Consider the following 12604-nt stretch of genomic DNA (forward strand, 5'->3'; position numbering starts at 1 on the left):
GGAAGGATATTGTTTTGGAATTTGACACAAGTAGCTCAATCCGATTATGGGCAATACCTATAAAGCCTACATCAACAATTTGTCTGAGATTTTCAGCGATAGCAAGATATTTTCGAATGGCCTAATTATTTTATACTCGATTTTTCAAAGGCTGACACAAATGACCATTTACACAATCTGTTTAACATATGAAGTGAGTAATCATGTTTGTCATACTTGATATAAGAATATATGTGGTGAAGCATGTCAAGGTAAGACCTTTTATGTAACCCAGGTAAGTACATTCCAATGACCTTTTTGTCAGAGAAGTAGAAAAGTTACAATTGTCTTTGTCTGTTTACCTGGATTGGTTTTTGCTGTTATTTCTGGTGTTTGAGTTGATGGTTTAGTTATGGTTGTTGTCTCTAAAATGATAGAGAAGATTTATTTAACCTTATAAATGTATGTTTCAGTTGAATTAAAAAAAGGCAATTGTGAAAGAATATTTACGTAAATTCACCCTAAATTGATGTATATTTCAGCAGCTCTGATTTTGTCATGAATAGGAACGCAGCTGCTAGTAACCATGGGCCTGACTTGTAAATGTAAGTTACAGTTTTGTGAATGTTTACTCTTTGTTGTAAGTTTACTACTTTTGGTATTGACAAACTCAACTTGGAAACTTAGTACAGAAATGTTAGTAACTTGTCTCCACCATGTGACTAATGCATTTGGCTCACTCTTATGCTGGTGGTTGGCATACCTCCCTAAACCCTTCCCTGACTCTCCTTAAACCCCTCTTACTCTTCCTTAATCACATCAACTTTAGTAGTAAGTCTTTTCCTTTTACCACTCATCCCCGTGTCCGTCCCACGTTCAATACCAAAACATATACTTACTTGGAAGAAGACTAGACAGTCAGGGAGCAAACTCCACACCAAACGTTAGGTAAAACTTACATTTTGTAGTACCTCATGTAGTGTGGTTTGTAGTACTAAAAGACATCCCATAATGTGCAGTTTGAGAGTCAGATCCATCGCTTTTTATAGAAAAATGTAATATTCTACAAAGGAAAGCTTTCACCTTTCTATAAATATACAATATTACATTTGCTTTAGGATGTTTGTCCTGCATTTCACTTCCTTCAAAGGTCATGCTCAAATAAGCAGTGAAACAATGGAAAGAATGAATATGAAGGCCACAATCTAGGGCTAGGACTATTTAGGAATGATATGTTGCCATAGTGACTGGAAATTATGGTAGGGATTTTCAAAGTTAGCAAGTGTTCTGAATTCTTATATGTGTTTATAATTTTTTTTTTTCCAGGTAGTATTTATGAAATCAAACAATTTGAGTTAATTGCAGCATTGGGTTGAATTACTGCATTGGGTCCAATGACGGGATTAGGCATATATTCTTAATTTTCTAAGACCTGGTGTGCTCTTAATGCTTTCGTCTATTTTCTATCAACCTTGGCAAGTTTAAAGATATTATATTCAATTAGTTTTTACCTATAATTGCTATTCTTGTATTCCAGCACTTTTGATGGTGATATAGTTGAAAGTTTATGTTGAAAATGGGAGACATACAGTATTAAAATCCATTAATTCGGAGACTATGTTTCAGAAGTAAATTGATACACCCATGCCAAATTATACTGCTACTTCTGGCAAAGGTAAACATATTCATTGAATTGACATCTATAACAAATTCCAATTCCAGAACAGTCCTGTTAGTCATGGCTGTGAGGGAAATGTTATTTACTTCGTATTTAGAAGAAAAAAAAGAGAAGTCTCACAATGGAAAGTTTTACTCATGCTAATATCGCTCTACATTGCTTTTAACTTTATGAATGTCCCTTATACTGCATTGAAGTGAAAAAAAGAAATATAAGAGATTGAGGAATATATTCCTAAACTTAGAGAACATAAGTGTACAACAACTCTCTCTTCTTGCTCTTAATAATGGAAATAGTATCATGCCCTTCTTAAGCCCCCTTCTTGTTGCAAAGAAAGATGGGAATAAAAAGGTATACCAAACAACATTTACCTGGAGGGAATGTTCCTGTGGTCGCTTGTGGAGTTTGTGATGTTTTTGAAGCTGTTGTCTCTATCAAAATCAAAAAAAGCTATTTAAGTGAAGGTTAGTTTTTTAGGTGCATCTCTTTATGTTAGAAGAAAAACAGACCATGAAGAGATTTTGCAAATAGAAAATAATGAGCTTATTTGAACAGGCAGCTACCAGAGAAATATATATATATTATGTGGACCCACTCTTGCTGCACAGATAGGCATAAAAAATAAAGTGTGTAAAGCTGCATTTACCTGGAGAAGATGTTCCCGTTGTTGCATGTGGCGCTTGTGATGTTTTTGAAGAAGTTGTTTCTAATGAAAAAGAAAAAAATTACTTATATAAGCTTTATTTCTATGGGTGTATTTCTTGAAGTTTCAATGGAAGGAAACCATGAATATGTCTCATAAAAGTTAATAATGCTCATTGGTGAGCTGTCATCCAGGTATGCTAGTTGAAACGATCAAACCTCACTCTTTAAATCCATGCCATGGACTATGGATGAAGGCAAACACATTATTACAGATGACTAGCTTAATACATTTCTTGCAATTTGCAAAGGTAGAACATGTCACTAAAAACGATTTCTAGGTCACTCAGAAAGATTGGATCAGTTGACAAATTTCACTAAAACTTTTCATGGTAGCCATGAGCGTCATAAAGAGCTAAATAAAAGGAAAATTTCTATGACACGAAGAGAGGGTAATTTCCCAATGAAATTCATTATTCTTTCAAGAATGCGCTAAGGAAGGATAGATCATTCCATGGACAATTGCTAGCTAATAACCTAGACATATGTACTTATCAATAAAATGATAGAAAATTCAAGTCATTGAAATGAAAGTAAAACTTACTCATATATTCCCATCACTCCCACTGAATATTTTGAAGTTTGTCAGAAGCAAGGCTCCAATAAATATAGTCAATATAGAGATGTATTCTTCTGCAATACTAATTGGGGTTATGTGATACTAAACCACCCTTTTCACTGGAAGGATATTTTTTTGGAATTTGACACCGGTAGCTCAATCAGATTATGGGCAATACCTATAAAGCCTACATCAACAATTTGTCTGAGACTTTCAGCGATAGCAAGATATTTTCGAATGGCCTAATTATTTTATACTCGATTTTTCAAAGGCTGACACAAATGACCATTTACACAATCTGTTTAACATATGAAGTGAGTAATCATGTTTGTCATACTTGATATAAGAATATATGTGGTGAAGCATGTCAAGGTAAGACCTTTTATGTAACCCAGGTAAGCACATTCCAATGACCTTTTTGTCAGAGAAGTAGAAAAGTTACAATTGTCTTTGTCTGTTTACCTGGATTGGTTTTTGCTGTTATTTCTGGTGTTTGAGTTGATGGTTTAGTTATGGTTGTTGTCTCTAAAATGATAGAGAAGATTTATTTAACCTTATAAATGTATGTTTCAGTTGAATTAAAAAAAGGCAATTGTGAAAGAATATTTACGTAAATTCACCCTAAATTGATGTATATTTCAGCAGCTCTGATTTTGTCATGAATAGGAACGCAGCTGCTAGTAACCATGGGCCTGACTTGTAAATGTAAGTTACAGTTTTGTGAATGTTTACTCTTTGTTGTAAGTTTACTACTTTTGGTATTGACAAACTCAACTTGGAAACTTAGTACAGAAATGTTAGTAACTTGTCTCCACCATGTGACTAATGCATTTGGCTCACTCTTATGCTGGTGGTTGGCATACCTCCCTAAACCCTTCCCTGACTCTCCTTAAACCCCTCTTACTCTTCCTTAATCACATCAACTTTAGTAGTAAGTCTTTTCCTTTTACCACTCATCCCCGTGTCCGTCCCACGTTCACTACCAAAACATATACTTACTTGGAAGAAGACTAGACAGTCAGGGAGCAAACTCCACACCAAACGTTAGGTAAAACTTACATTTTGTAATACCTCATGTAGTGTGGTTTGTAGTACTAAAAGACATCCCATAATGTGCAGTTTGAGAGTCAGATCCATCGCTTTTTATAGAAAAATGTAATATTCTACAAAGGAAAGCTTTCACCTTTCTATAAATATACAATATTACATTTGCTTTAGGATGTTTGTCCTGCATTTCACTTCCTTCAAAGGTCATGCTCAAATAAGCAGTGAAACAATGGAAAGAATGAATATGAAGGCCACAATCTAGGGCTAGGACTACTTAGGAATGATATGTTGCCATAGTGACTGGAAATTATGGTAGGGATTTTCAAAGTTAGCAAGTGTTCTGAATTCTTATATGTGTTTATATTTTTTTTTTTCCAGGTAGTATTTATGAAATCAAACAATTTGAGTTAATTGCAGCATTGGGTTGAATTACTGCATTGGGTCCAATGACGGGATTAGGCATATATTCTTAATTTTCTAAGACCTGGTGTGCTCTTAATCCTTTCGTCTATTTTCTATCAACCTTGGCAAGTTTAAAGATATTATATTCAATTAGTTTGTACATATAATTGCTATTCTTGTATTCCAGCGATTTTGATGGTGATATAGTTGAAAGTTTATGTTGAAAATGGGAGACATACAGTATTAAAATCCATTCATTCGGAGACTATGTTTCAGAAGTAAATTGATACACCCATGCCAAATTATACTGCTACTTCTGGCAAAGGTAAACATATTCATTGAATTGACATCTATAACAAATTCCAATTCCAGAACAGTGCTGTTAGTCATGGCTGTGAGGGAAATGTTATTTACTTTGTATTTAGAAGAAAAAAAAGAGAAGTCTCACAATGGAAAGTTTTACTCATGCTAATATCGCTCTACATTGCTTTTAACTTTATGAATGTCCCTTATACTGCATTGAAGTGAAAAAAAGAAATATAAGAGATTGAGGAATATATTCCTAAACTTAGAGAACATAAGTGTACAACAACTCTCTCTTCTTGCTCTTAATAATGGAAATAGTATCATGCCCTTCTTAAGCCCCCTTCTTGTTGCAAAGAAAGATGGGAATAAAAAGGTATACCAAACAACATTTACCTGGAGGGAATGTTCCTGTGGTCGCTTGTGGAGTTTGTGATGTTTTTGAAGCTGTTGTCTCTATCAAAATCAAAAAAAGCTACTTATGTGAAGGTTAGTTCTTTAGGTGCATCTCTTTATGTTAGAAGAAAAGCAGACCATGAATAGATTTTGCAAATAGAAAATAATGAGCTTATTTGAACAGGCACCTACCAGAGAAATATATATATTATGTGGACCCACTCTTGCTGCACAGATAGGCATAAAAAATAAAGTGTGTAAAGCTGCATTTACCTGGAGAAGATGTTCCCGTTCTTGCATGTGGTGCTTGTGATGTTTTTGAAGAGGTTGTTTCTAATGAAAAAGAACATTTTACTTATATAAGCTTTATTTCTATGGGTGTATTTCTTGAAGTGGGAATGGAAGGAAACCATGAATATGTCTCATAAAAGTTAATAATGCTCATTGGTGAGCTGTCATCCAGGTATGCTAGCTGAAGCAATCAAACCTCATTCTTTGAATCCATACCATGGACTATGGATGAAGGCAAACACATTATTACAGATGACTAGCTTAATACATTTCTTGCAATTTGCAAAGGTAGAACATGTCACTAAAAATTATTTCTAGGTCACTCAGAAAGATTGGATCAGTTGACAAATTTCACTAAAACTTTTCATGGTAGCCATGAGCGTCATAAAGAGCTAAATAAAAGGAAAATTTCTATGACACGAAGAGAGGGTAATTTCCCAATGAAATTCATTATTCTTTCAAGAATGCGCTAAGGAAGGATAGATCATTCCATGGACACTTGCTAGCTAATAACCTAGACATATGTACTTATGAATAAAATGATAGAAAATTCAAGTCATTGAAATGAAAGTAAAACTTACTCATATATTCCCATCACTCCCACTGAATATTTTGAAGTTTGTCAGAAGCAAGGCTCCAATAAATATAGTCAATATAGAGATGTATTCTTCTGCAATACTAATTGGGGTTATGTGATACTAAACCACCCTTTTCACTGGAAGGATATTTTTTTGGAATTTGACACCGGTAGCTCAATCAGATTATGGGCAATACCTATAAAGCCTACATCAACAATTTGTCTGAGATTTTCAGCGATAGCAAGATATTTTCGAATGGCCTAATTATTTTATACTCGATTTTTCAAAGGCTGACACAAATGACCATTTACACAATCTGTTAACATATGAAGTGAGTAATCATGTTTGTCATACTTGATATAAGAATATATGTGGTGAAGCATGTCAAGGTAAGACCTTTTATGTAACCCAGGTAAGCACATTCCAATGACCTTTTTGTCAGAGAAGTAGAAAAGTTACAATTGTCTTTGTCTGTTTACCTGGATTGGTTTTTGCTGTTATTTCTGGTGTTTGAGTTGATGGTTTAGTTATGGTTGTTGTCTCTAAAATGATAGAGAAGATTTATTTAACCTTATAAATGTATGTTTCAGTTGAATTAAAAAAAGGCAATTGTGAAAGAATATTTACGTAAATTCACCCTAAATTGATGTATATTTCAGCAGCTCTGATTTTGTCATGAATAGGAACGCAGCTGCTAGTAACCATGGGCCTGATTTGTAAATGTAAGTTACAGTTTTGTGAATGTTTACTCTTTGTTGTAAGTTTACTACTTTTGGTATTGATAAAATCAACTTGGAAACTTAGTACAGAAATGTTAGTAACTTGTCTCCGCCATGTGACTAACGCATTTGGCTCACTCTTATGCTGGTGGTTGGCATACCTCCCTAAACCCTTCCCTGACTCTCCTTAAACCCCTCTTACTCTTCCTTAATCACATCAACTTTAGTAGTAAGTCTTTTACTTTTACCACTCATCCCCCGTGTCCGTCCCACGTTCACTACTAAAACATATACTTACTTGGAAGAAGACTAGACAGTCAGGGAGCAAACTCCACACCAAACGTTAGGTAAAACTTACATTTTGTAGTACCTCATGTAGTGTGGTTTGTAGTACTAAAAGACATCCCACAATGTGCAGTTTGAGAGTCAGATCCATTGTTTTTTACAGAAACATGTAATACTCTACAAAGGAAAGCTTTCACCTTGCTATAAATATACAATATTACATGTGCTTTAGGATGTGTGTCCTGCATTTCACTTCCTTCAGAGGTCATGCTCTAATAAACAGTGAAGCAATGGAAAGAATAAACATGAAGGCCACAATCTAGGGCTAGGACTATTTAGGAAAGATATGTTGCCATAGTGACTGAAAATAATGGTAGGGATTTTCAAAGTCAGCAGGTGTTCTGAATTCTTATATGTGTTTAGTATTTTCTTTTTTGTCCAGGTATTATTTGTAAAATCACACAATTTGAGTTAATTGCAGCATTGGGTCGAATTACTGCATTGGGTCCAATGACGGGATTAGGCATATATTCATAATTTTTAAAGACCAGGTGTGCTCTTAATGCTTTCCTTTATTTTCTATCAACCTTGGCAAGTTTAAAGATATTGGGGGTCATTACAACATTGGCGGTAAAAGGTGCTTACCGCCGTGCAGAAGACCACCAATACACCGCCGAGGAATACCGCCACAGCTATTATGACCCACATCTCGGAATCTGCCGAAATTCAGACACCCACACAAGTCCGCCACACCAAAGGTCAGTGATAAACTGGCGAAAACAAAACCTCCACCTCCACCCCAACAGAAACACGCCCATGCTATTACGACCCACGAATCCACGTGGCGGTCTTTCAACCGCTGTATTCCATTGGCGGTACACACCGCCGCACTCAAAATACACACACGTCTCCAAAACTCCGCCACATTGGACAATTCAAAATACACACACCTGACACACATACAAACACCACTCCCACACACCCAACACAATATAAAACACACACCCACATCACCCACAAACCCCTACGACCACAAATTAGAGACAAAGGCCAGAGAGACTGCACAGCCAAGACAACACCACCATACAGAGGCACACAACACCATCACCATACAACATCCACGCACAAATCACAACACACCACTACACATCACCACACACATCAACACTCACACTGCCCCACACATCACACACACCACCCCATGTCACACCAAAGACACCCCCGCTTCTCGGAGGAGGAGCTCAGGGACATGGTGGATTAAATTGTACGGGTAGAGCCACAGCTATTTGTCTCACAGGTACAGCACACATTAAAAGCCAGGAAGATGGAGCTATGGCGAAGAATCGTGGACAGGGTCAATGCAGTGGGACAGCACCCAAGAAATAGATAGGACATCAGGAAGAGGTGGAACGACCCACGGGGGAAGGTGAGTTCAACGGTCTCCAGGCACAACATCGCGGTTCAGCGGACTGGCGGCGGACCCCAACCTCCTCCTCCACAACTAACAACATGGGAGGAGCAAGTCTTGACCATCATGCATCCTGAGGGCCTCAAAGGAGTCGGTGGAGGATGGGACACTGGTAAGTCAAATCTTAACTAACATATCCCCCATCCTACCTGCATGCTATCACACACCCCCACCCTCACACCCTCCCCTATCACTCCAACTCCTCACTAATGTACTAATAACACAAAACACACATCCCAACACCAAGCCCTGCATGGCACAACTAAGCATGGACACCCAGCACTAAAGCATGCCCACTGCACACACCTATACAACCCCCTAAACCACCATCACACAAGCTCCCACACAGGAATGCTTGCACTGGGGTACACGCTCACTCACCCATTGCACACCATTACACACACACATGCAATAACCATGCTCTTATGCCCCTGCAGGAACCTGAAGGACCGTCACCACACCAGAGGGTCCAGACAACACCACTCCACCCCCAGAAGAGGCCCACAGTGACGATAGCAGCTCTGCCCTACTGGATCCTGATGACCAACCCGGACCATCGTGGGCTTTGGGACAGTCGGTTCCCCTTGCACAGGCACAGCCCAACACCGACCTTCCACCCTCTGGTAACACCAGCACAGCACCCACCGAGCCGGCCCAAACCTCCCTACCCAGCACAGGTCAATCAGCGGTGTGTCCACCAGTACAGGGAACCCAGGCTAACCAACCACCCCAACAACAACAGGGACCTGGGGGAAGTGGTAGTGGGAACACGGTCCAGGGGACGGAGGCATAGGAACACAGGAGAACTGGGAGGGCTGCTGTGCGACAGGGGGCGGACAGGCCAAGAGAACCCACTCTCCACGAGGCCCTATCCTCCATCATGGGAGCATACCACCACTCCCAGGAGACGATGGCGATGGTCCTGGACAAGTTGCAGGAGACCCTGCGCCTGCACGAGAAACAGTATTTGGGGTTCAGGGAGGAGCTCAGGACCATCAGCTCTGCCCTGGGCACCATCGTAGGGGTGCTGAAGGACATACACCAGACCTTGAGGGACACCGTGGCACTCCAAAGGGTCCCTGACACTAGCCAGGACGATGAACTGCCCACCACCTCCGCCGGCGCTAGTGGACAGGACGCCCCGCCACAGGACCACCACACCAGCACCCCACCCCCTGCAGACGGACAACCACCACGCAAGCGGTCCCTGAGATCCAGGAACAGGACAGAGCAAGATGGCAAGACCCCCGCCAGGTAATGAGACCACCCTGATTGTCATTCCACTGTCCCACCTTGTTACCCTGTCCATACTTAAACAGCCCCAGCTCCACTTCCTATGCCCAGATGGGCAGTGCACCTGTGAGACTAATAGACTGGACTCTGCAATGGACATTCCTCCACCATCACCCATCACCATTTTACCACCCCCACCAATAATTAGCACTTCAATAAACACCCTTGAAACACAAAACAATCCGGAGTCAGTCTGTGATTTTGAAAATGTGTATTATCAATGACAGTGTTATAATGCATTTCCCATTGTAAAGCTAACATACCTATGTCACACGTCACAAGTACTTGAAGGATGCAAGCAGATGACATGTTGGTAACCACACCTGTGAAACAGTAATCGAAAGGTACAACTCAGTTACCAAATAGTGGTTGAAACCGACAGACAGGATAGAGGTAGACCTGTGAAAGTTAATGTAATGTCAAACATGAAAATGTTCTCACCTGAGTGTCACTGGAAATATTGCTGTATGACTGACTCCCTGTTGTCGTTGTCTTCTTCCTCAGCTTCCTCCTCATCACTGTCCAAAGGCTCCACAGCTGCTACAACACCGTCATCTGGGTCACCCTCCTGCAGAAAAGGCACCTGGCGTCGCAAACCCAGATTATGAAGCATGGAGCAGGCGATGATGATGTCACACACCTTCTTCGGGGAGTAGAATAGGGATCCACCTGTCATATGGAGGCACCTGAACCTGGCCTTCAGGAGGCCGAAGGTCCGCTCGATCACCCTCCTAGTTCTCCCATGGGCCTCATTGTAGCGTTCCTCTGCCCTTGTCCTGGGATTCCTCACTGGGGTCAGTAGCCAGGACAGGTTGGGGTAACCAGAGTCACCAATTAGCCACACACGTTGCCTCTGTAGTTGACCCATCACGTAAGGGATGCTGCTATTCCGCATGATGTACGCGTCATGCACTGAGCCAGGGAACTTGGCATTAACATGGGAGATGTACTGGTCTGCCAAACACACCATCTTCACATTCATCGAATGATAACGCTTCCTGTTTCTGTACACCTGTTCACTCCTGTGGGGGGGAACCAAAGCCACATGGGTCCAATCAATGGCACCTATGATGTTGGGGATATGTCCAAGGGCATAGAAATCACCCTTCACTGTAGGCAAATCCCCCACCTCAGGGAAAACGATGTAGCTGCGCATGTGTTTCAGCAGGGCAGACAACACTCTGGACAACACCTTGGAAAACATAGGCTGGGACATCCCTGATGATATGGCCACTGTTGTTTGAAACGACCCACTTGCAAGGAAATGGAGCACTGACAGCACCTGCACTAGAGGGGGGATCCCTGTGGGTGGGCGGATTGGTGACATCAGGTCTGGCTCCAGCTGGGCACACAGTTCATAAATAGTGGCTCGGTCAAGCCTGTATGTCAGTATGACATGTCTTTCCTCCATTGTCGACAGGTCCACCAGCGGTCTATACACCGGAAGATTCCGCCATCTCCTCGCATGTCCCAGCGGACGGTGCCTATGAAGGACAACAGCCAGCACAGAGTCAATCAACCCACAGGTAAGTAACCACAGCTTGCACATAACACGATTCTCACTCCATTGAATGGTTTGTATGAGTGTTGATGCAAGGCCTAGGTATGTGTGACGCAGTAAAAAGTAAGCCATGTGGGCCCCTGAAATGGCGGCTGTCTGACCTGTGAAGTGCGACAATGGAATGTGAGGTAAATGCGCTGGCGTGGCACACCGTGGCGGTAGGCGGTCGAAGACCGCCGCGCAAAGCAGCATTGGTTAACATTGAACCCTATGGGTCTCAGGAGCCAATGACGATGTGCGCCGGCAGTCGCGGTACGCACCGCCGCGGTACGCACCGCCGCGGTACGCACCGCCGCGGTACGCACCGCCGCGGGCGTGACCGGCATTTTCTATCTGCTTAATCACTCGATACCTGATCTTCGACAGGAGAGGACCTACACTTCAAGTGCTGCTGTGACCTCGGTCTGGAAGAGACAATGGCTCATGCGACTGGGGAAAGGGCCCCTGCCTTCACAGCTCAGGAGTTGGAGAAACTTGTGGATGGGGTCCTCCCCCAGTACGTGCTACTCTACGGTCCTCCAGACCAACAGGTAAGTACACTGGGAGCATGCTTTATGGGCAATGCCTGTGTTGAGTGGGGTGGATGAAAGATGGTGGGGAGGGGAGCGATTGAGGCATGCATCAAACGACGGTGAGAGAATGTGCCACATGGCAAAGGTAGGGATGGGGGGCCACTCACATTGAGCATGCAGAAGGTGATGACTATTTTTCTCCCCCTGTACATTTCACATAGGTCAGCGCCCACCAGAAGATCAATATTTGGCGTGCCATCGCCAAGGACGTCCGGACCCTGGGGGTCCACCAGAGACGGGGCACCCACTGCCGGAAGAGATGGGAGGACATCCGCCGCTGGAGCAGGAAGATGGCGGAGGCTCAGCTGGGGATGGCCTCCCAACGTGGGAGGGGTGCCAGTCGGACTTTGACCCCCCTGATGTCCTGGATCCTGGCGGTGGCCTACCCCGATTTGGATGGGCGCATGAGGACATCACAGCAGACACAAGGGGGTGAGTACACTCTCATTCTGCTGACTTTGCGCGCAGTGGAGGTGTCTGGGTGGGGGAGGAGGGCTGTGGGTATCCCTAGGCCAGGGCGATTTCTGTAGGCTAGGCCCCTCCGTTAGGCATGGCCCTGTGCCCCCACCCCCCACCTCTGTAGGGTGCCTAGTACAGCTATTCATGGCCCTGTGTCATCTATGTGTGCAGATGTCGTCCATAGGCTTGTAGGCCATGTCCCACGGATGGAGTAGTCGACCCCAAGTGTGCAGCGTAGTGCAGGGGGCTTCTGTGTCTGTCCTGTCCGCCAACGGTGTCACCAATGCATGCACTCAACATGTCTTTATTTTC

The 12604-nt window shown here is 42.4% G+C and overlaps 1 protein-coding gene across 1 annotated transcript in view; it reads right to left on the bottom strand.

The window, feature by feature from the left end:
* LOC138301686 (putative uncharacterized protein DDB_G0277255) overlaps nucleotides 1–12604 on the bottom strand; it is a 163546-nt gene that overhangs the window by 57256 nt on the left and 93686 nt on the right. The window contains exons 16-17 of the mRNA XM_069242201.1: nucleotides 5340–5399; nucleotides 2304–2363 (exon numbers count right to left, since the gene is read on the bottom strand). Coding sequence (XP_069098302.1) covers nucleotides 2304–2363; nucleotides 5340–5399 — 120 coding nt within the window. The remainder of the gene's footprint in view (nucleotides 1–2303; nucleotides 2364–5339; nucleotides 5400–12604) is intronic.

The sequence above is a fragment of the Pleurodeles waltl genome, chromosome 6 (genome assembly GCF_031143425.1).
Source record: "Pleurodeles waltl isolate 20211129_DDA chromosome 6, aPleWal1.hap1.20221129, whole genome shotgun sequence".
In the NCBI taxonomy this organism is placed as follows: Eukaryota; Metazoa; Chordata; class Amphibia; order Caudata; family Salamandridae; genus Pleurodeles; species Pleurodeles waltl.